Below are 7825 nucleotides of genomic sequence, written 5' to 3' on the forward strand. Positions count from 1 at the left end.
TCTACTAAAAAATACAAAAAACTAGCCAGGCAAGGTGGTGGGCGCCTGTAGTCCCAGCTACTGGGGAGGCTGAGGCAGAAGAATGGTGTAAACCTGGGAGGCGGAGCTTGCAGTGAACTGAGATCCGGCCACTGCACTCCAGCCTGGGCAACAGAGCAAGACTCAGTCTCAAAAAAAAAAGAACTGAAATACATGTTAAGATCACTACCTTCTGATGTATGAGGTCAAAAAAATACACAACATTATAAGGAATAGGAATTAACTAATGGCAGGGCGCAGTGGCTCATGCCTGTAATCCCAGCACTTTGTGAGATCGAGGTGGGCAGATCATGAGGTCAGGATTTCGAGAGTAGCCTGGCCAACATGGTGAATCCCTAACTTTACTAAAAATACAAAAAAATTAGCTGGGCATGGTGGCGTGCACCTGTAATCTCAGCTACTTGGGAGGCTGAGGCAGGAGCACCGTTTGAACCTAGTAGGCCAAAGTTGTAGTGAGCTGAGATCGCACCATTGCCCTCCAGCCTGAGTGAAAGGGTGAGACTTCGTCTCAAAAAAAAAAAAGAATTGACTAACAGTGTCAGAGGGTGCAATTATGATGTCACAACTACAATTATGAAACAGCCAGGAAATACAGCAATTCTAAATACATGCATTGCCCTTAGTTATCTAGTTCACTAGCATAAAATATAAAATATAGAATGTGCACTGGGAAAATTTATAAACTGAGATCAGCGAAAACACTGTATATAACAAGATGCACAGTAAAAACAATATGATGCTTTTCATGAATGATGTTCTTGGCCAAAAGCCATGTTTGGATTTCTTATTCTCCAATAGGATGTTCCTGCAGATGGGGCCTCTGAGATAATTTGGTCATGGGTGTTGACTACCGTGAGCAGGACCAGTGCTTTTATAAAAAGAGATATTAAAGAGCTCATTTCCTGTTCTTCTTTCCACCATGTCAGGACATGGCAGGAAGATGGCTGGGCTAAACCATGAAGAAGGCCATCACCAGGAACAATGTGGCTGGCACCTTGCTCTTGGATTTCCCACTTTCCAAATTCATGAGAAATAATTTTCTGTGTCTGAAGCCTCCCAGTTTATTTCTCTTTTTGTTCGTTTTTGAGACCGAGTCACACTCTATCACCCAGGCTGGAATGTAGAGATTCTCCCGCCTTAGCCCAGAGTCTGTCTTTGTCGCCTGGACTGGAGTGCAGTGGGGGAATCTTGGCTCACTGCAACCCTTCACCTGCCGGATTCAAGTGATTCTCCTGCCTCAGCCTCTCCAGTAGTTGGGATAAGGGCCGTGCGCCACCATGCCCAGCTAATTTTTGTATTTTTAGTAGAGACGGGGTTTCACCATGTTGGCCAGGCTGGTCTCAAACTCCTGAACTCAGGTGATCTGCCCATCTTGGCCTCCCAAACTGCTGGGATTACAGGCGTGAACCACTATACCTGGCCAATTTTTCGTATTTAGTAGATTTGAGATTTCACCATGTTGGCCAGACTGGTCTCAAACTCCTGACTTCAAGTGATTTGCCCACCTTGGCATTCCAAACTGCTGGGATTAGAGGCATGACCCACCTTGGCTGGTCAGTCGAAGGTATTTCTGAGAGGACAGTGAAATGACTGGGACACGAAAGGAAGCATCTCATCATCAACATCACCGAAGGTTGACAAATCTTATTAAGCAAAGGAAGTTTAGAGCCTGTACTATAAATCTTGCAATACTTGAAACCATCTAATAGCAATAACATGTTTTAAAAACTTTGAGGCCAGCCGGGCATGGTGATTTACATCTGTAATCCTAGCACTTTGGGAGGCTGAGGCAGGAGGATCACGAGGTCAGGAGATCGAGACCATCCTGGCTAACACAGTGAAACCCCGACTCTGCCTCTACAAAAAAAAAAAAAATTAGCCGGGTGTGGTGACACGTGCCTGTAGTCCCATCTACTTGGGGGACTGAGGTAGGAGAATCACTTAAACCTGGGAGTTGGAGGTTGGAGTGACCCGAGATTGTGTCATTGCACTGCAGCATGGGCGAAAAGAACAAAACTTCGTCTCATCAATCAATCAATCAATCAATCAATCAATCAATCAATAGGCAAATAACAGGACAGATACAGAAACTGTTATAAGTACACCTTTTCTTCATAATTCAACTTTTTTTCCTGTTATTTAGAAGAAAAAAGCATGAAAACACAATATACGTATATGTTGATGAAAACGCAACATACACAGAAATAATTCTGACATAAACAAAGAGTTCTGGTGGAGAAAAATTAGTTTTTGCAGGTTATGGAATTTTTTTTTTTTTTTTTTGAGACACAGTCTTGTTCTGTCGCCCAGGTTGGAGTGCAGTGGCACAATCTCAGCTCACTGCAACCTCCGCCTCCCAGGTTCAAGCGACTCTCTTGCGTCAGCCTCTTGAGGAGCAGGATTACAGGCGCCCACCACCGTGTCCAGCTAATTTTTGTATTTTTAGTAGAGACGGAGTTTTGCCATGTTAGCCAGGCTGGTTTTGAACTCCTGACCTCAGGTGATTTCCCCGCCTCAGCCTCCCAAAGTGCTGGGATTACAGGCGTGAGCCACTGGGGCACAAGGATCGGTTGAGCTGGAGAGGCGGAGCCAGTTGCAGTGACCCAAGATGACGCCACTGCCCTGTAGCCTGGGCGATAGAGTGAGACTCCGTCATAAACAAACAAACAAAAAGGTAAATAAGAAGGGAGCCAAACATGTCTACACAAAAAAGCAATTAAACACAAAAAGTAGTAAATGAGAAATGAAGAACAAAAAAAAAAACCTACAAGAAATACAGATAATAAGTAACAGAAAGGCAATGGTAAGGTCTTCTCCATCAGGAATACTTCAAATGCAAATATTTAACTCTGCACTCAGAAGGCAAAGACTGGCTCCATCAACAGGAACCAACTACATGTTCTCTGCAGAAGACTCATATTGGCCTTAAGGACACACATATGCAAAAATTTAAAAAATAAAAGCCAATAATTAGTTATGGGGGTTGGCGCCTGTAATCCCAGCTACCAGGGAGGCCGAGAAAGATCTCTTGAGCCCAGGAGATCAAGACCAACTTCAACAATACAGCAAGCACCTGTCTGTAAAAACAAAAACAAAAACAAAAACAAAAAACAAAAAAACACAAAAAACTAAACTAAAAAAGTAGCCCGGCATGGTGGCATGCACCTGTACCAGCTACTGGGGGAGGCTGAGGTGGGACAATCACTTGAGCCCAGGAATTCAAGATTGCAGCGAGCCCTGATCCCACCATTGCACTCCACCCTGGGGGACAGAGCAAGACACTGTATCTAAAAAAAGAGAAAATACAAAGATATGCAAGAGCACATCCCCAGCAGGGAAGTTATCCTCACCCAGGGAGACCAGGTTCCTATAATTCTCCACCATCACCTCTCTGTATAGAGTCCTCTGAGCAGAGTCCAGGCATTTCCACTCCTCCTGGGAGAATTCTATGGCCACATCCCTGAATGTCAATAGACCCTGGAATGAAAACACATTTTAAGCAAATGGTTCTAGGAGGAGTTCTTATCTTTACAGAAAATGAGAAGAGGAGAGAGGGGAAAGCAGGGATTAATTGCAGTGAATGTTCTGACAAAACTGAGTGAGGGATTTTCCACCACGTTTTGTCTTCCCAGTTGTGTTTTATTGTACTTTTTTTTTTGAGGTGGAGTCTCACTGAGTGCCCAGGCTGGAGTGCAGTGGCGTGTTCTCGGTGCACTGCAACCTCCACCTCCCAGGATCAAGCGATTCTCTTGCCTTAGCCTCCTGAATAGCTGAAATTACAGGTGTGTGCCCCCATGACCAGTTAATTTTTGTATTTTTAGTAGAAACAGGGTTTCACCATATTGGCCTCAAACTCTGGACCTTGTGATCCGCCTGCCGCAGCCTCTCAAAGTGCTGGAATTACAGGCACGATCCACCATGCCCGGCCGAGAAACTTTTATTGACACACCAAGTGACATTCAGTATCTAGATGAGACAGGGTATGAGTGATGTCTTCAGAGATGACAACGTCCACAGTGAAAGATCAGAAACTAAAATCCGGCTGGGCACGGTGGCACATGCCTGTTATCCCAGCTACCCGGGAGGCTGACGCAGTAGAATTGCTTGATCCTGGGAGGCAGAGGTTGCAGTCATCCGAAATCGTGCCACTGCACTCCAGCCTGGGCAACAGAGACTCCATCTCAAAAAGAAAAAAAATTAGCCGGGCATGGTGGCAGGCACCTGTGGTTCCAGCTACTTGGGAGCCTGAGGCAGGAGGATGGCTTAAGCCTGAGGGTGGAAGTTGCAGTGAGCTAAGATCGTGCCACTGTGCTCCAGCCTGGGCAACACAGTGAGACCCAGTCTCAAAATAAAAGAAAATACATGAAAACTAGATTACTCAAAGGATGAAAATCCATTATATATATACATATATATATATCAACAAAATAATGAAACCTACACACACAAAAAACTAGATGTTAATACAAAGGGTTGTCATTTTCCCCAGATTTTCAAATTGTAAAAGTTGTTCAAAATATATACATTTGTGTGTGTGTATGTATGTATATGTGTGTGTGTGTTATGTGTGTGGGTGTGTGTATATATATAAAGTGTTTAAAAATATAAAAAGTAGCAAGTTTTGTTTAACTGAAGAGGAATCTCATCTTGCTGGAAAATGATACTTTGGCAGCTGCGGGCAGGGGGATCTTGTGGGATGTAAGAAAACAGGAAATGCCCCATCCTAGAGGAAGCAATCACCCTTTCACCTGCCTGACCTGGAGGAAGCTTCAGGTATGTGTAGGAATGCAGGTGTGCGCAGAGGCAGCCACTATGGCACTCTTTATACAGGGAAAAATCGCAAAGGACCCACATGTTGTCATTCAGTCCATTTCCAATGCAGATGCCAAACAGCAAGCTAGCCATGTTTACTAACATGACAACATGTAAATTCACAACCAGCAGGATCAAATATCAAAGTAAAATATTTACTGGAACACAAAGAAGAAAACAAGACACTGGGGTCTACTTGAGAGTGGAGGGTGGGAAGCAGAAAAAATAAATACTGGGGTTGGATGCAGAGGCTCATGCCTGTAATCCCAGCACTTTGGGAGGCCAAGGCGGGTGGATCACTTGAGGTCAGGAGTTTAAGATCAGCCTGGCCAACATGGTGAAGCCCTGTCTCTACTAAAAATACAAAAACTAGCAAGGCATGGTAGCAGGCTCCTGTAATTTCAGCTACTCGGGAGGCTGAGGCAGGAGAATTGCTTGAACCTGGGAGGTGGAGGTCACAGTGAGCTGAGATCATGTCATTATACTCCAGCCTGGGCAACAAGAGCAAAACTCAGTCTCAAAACATAAATAGATAAAAAATAACTATTGGGTATGGGGCTTAACACCAGAGTGATGAAATAATCTATACAACAAACCCCAATGACACTCGTTTACCTGTGGAACAAACCCTCACGTGTAGCCCCAAACCTAAAGTGAAAACAGAAATATAGAAACTTTTTTTTTTTTTTTTTGAGACAGAGTCTTGCTCTGTGCCCAGGCTGGAGTGCAGTGCCACAATCTCAGCTCACTGCAACCTCTGCCTCCCAGGTTCAAGTGATTCTCCCACCTCAGCTTCCTGAGTAGCTAGGATTACAGGCACGTGCCATCACGCCCGGCTAATTTTTGTAAAAAAGTAATTTTTTTTTTTAATTTTACTGCAGAATTTTTTTCTAAGTCTCGTAACGATGCAGAAATACACGAGTACGAGACTAGCTCTGACACCTGGCACAGAACTGGCAGTAGCGGCTCCCCAGTGAGGCTGGAAGGAGGGTGGAGGACGTGACTGGGAACGGAGATGCTTTATGGCCAAGGGTCTAAGCTGCAGCTTTGCTTGGAGTTTTACCACAAAACAAATATATTCATCATATGATGTTTAAATATAAAAATACGTATTTAATAATAATTGGTGGGGCTGGGAACAGTGGCTCGTGCCTGTAATCTCAGCACTCTGGGAGGCTGAGGCGGGCAGATCACCTGAGGTTAGGAGTTTGAGACCAGCCTGGCCAACATGGTGATATTCGTCACTAATAAAAATACAACAAAACTAGCTGGGCATGGTGACGTGTGCTTATAATCCCAGCTAATTGGGAGGCTGAGGCAGGAGAATCACTTGAACCTGGAAGGTGGAGGTTGCCGTGAGCCAAGATCATGCCACTGCACTTCAGCCTGGGTGACAGAGCAAGACTACATATATTTAAAATATAATAATATTATCACAATATAATAATAATGATAATACAAGTTATAACCATGTTTAATGAAACCACAGACTCCATGAACTTAATGCACTAAGAATGGTTTAATGAATCTCCTGCTATTATTCAGGTAGATTTCCTATTCTTAATGATGGAGTAAAACACCTTGTATCATTCATGTGTGTGTATGAACTTTCCATTCTAATTAGTAAGATTTTTGGAATCAGAAACACAGTAACTCACTCAATTACCTAAAAATGTAGTATAAAATCAGGGAGAAAAGATCTCCCCATAATGGTCACCTTTTCTAGAATGTACCAGGTACTTTGTGCACATGAATACATGACTTCCACTGGCAGCTGCTCTAATCCAGGTCCACAGAGAGCTGATAGTGCATCTAGATGTGGTCCCTGAACAATCCCTGCTGCCCAACAGCACTCACACCACGGGCCCCTCACCCCGTCTCCATCCATGTCTGGTGTGAGCCCGGACCATGCCCAGTGCAGCCTCTTCCCAACTTCATATCACTGGGTCATGAGAGACGGAATCTAAGCGAGATGAGAGGGACTGAGGGAAGGCATGGGTGAGTGTGAGCAAACCTGTCAGACAGGACGCTTCAGACTCAGAGAAGATTCCCAACTCCAAGGCCCAGCGTTTCTGAAAGGAAGGAGACAGAACAATCTACCGAGAATATCATCTCACCTGAGGAAGAGCCATCCCTGACTCCTTTGCTTTCCTCTTCCTCTTCCGGGTTTCTTCCTCATGGACCAAGAGTCTTTAGAAGTCAGTCCTGAATGTTAAAAATATGTTGTTTATTGCTCAGAATCAACACACCCCATCCCTGTAACACAACAACACATACAACGGACACCTCACCCTGGGAAATACGGTCCCCTCTGCTGCCCACCACACCAGGGACAATAAACTCCTACAGGAAAACTCCTGTTCCGCTTCTGGAGAAGCCCCCACACACGCTGCAGCAGTGGGGAGCTGGTTTGGAAGGAGCTCCCCTTCAGGGCACAGACCAGACCTGACCAAACCCCATGCAGGTGCTGGGTGCGGTGGCTCACGCCTGTCATCCCAGCACTCTGGGAGGCCAAAGTGCGTAGATCTCTTGAGCTCAGGAGTTTGAGACCAACCTGGGCAACGTGGTGAAACCCCATCTCTACCAAAAATACTAAAATTTAGCCAGGCATGGTTGTGCTCGTCTGTGTCTGTGGTCCCAGCTATTTAGGAGGCTGAGGTGTGAGGATCGCTTGAGCTCAGGAGTTCGAGACCACTCTGGTCAACACGATGAAACCCTGTCTCTACTAAAAATACAAAAATTGAGCCAGGCATGGTGGCTTATGCCTGTAATACTAGCACTCTGGAAGGCCAAGGAAGGTGGATTACTTGAGATCAGAAGTCAGAGATCAGCCTGGTCAATGTGGTGAAACCCCATCTGTACTAAAAATACAAAAAGGAACTGGGCTTGGTGGGTGTCTGTACTCCCAGCTACTCAGGAGGCTGAGGCAGGAGAATCGCTTCAACCCAGGAGGTGGTGGTTGCAGTGAGCCAAG

General features: G+C 45.1%; 1 protein-coding gene across 1 annotated transcript in view; it reads right to left on the reverse strand.

The window, feature by feature from the left end:
- The window catches only part of ZNF813 (zinc finger protein 813), a 21727-nt gene extending 14671 nt beyond the window's left edge, over positions 1–7056 (reverse strand). Inside the window, exons 1-2 of the mRNA XM_011979667.1 lie at positions 6969–7056; positions 3390–3516 (exon numbers count right to left, since the gene is read on the reverse strand). Coding sequence (XP_011835057.1) covers positions 3390–3516; positions 6969–6983 — 142 coding nt within the window. The 5' untranslated portion in view covers positions 6984–7056. The remainder of the gene's footprint in view (positions 1–3389; positions 3517–6968) is intronic.
- Between the last annotated feature and the right edge of the window lie 769 nt (positions 7057–7825).

This window comes from Mandrillus leucophaeus, unplaced genomic scaffold, assembly GCF_000951045.1.
Source record: "Mandrillus leucophaeus isolate KB7577 unplaced genomic scaffold, Mleu.le_1.0 Scaffold104, whole genome shotgun sequence".
Lineage (NCBI taxonomy): Eukaryota > Metazoa > Chordata > Mammalia > Primates > Cercopithecidae > Mandrillus > Mandrillus leucophaeus.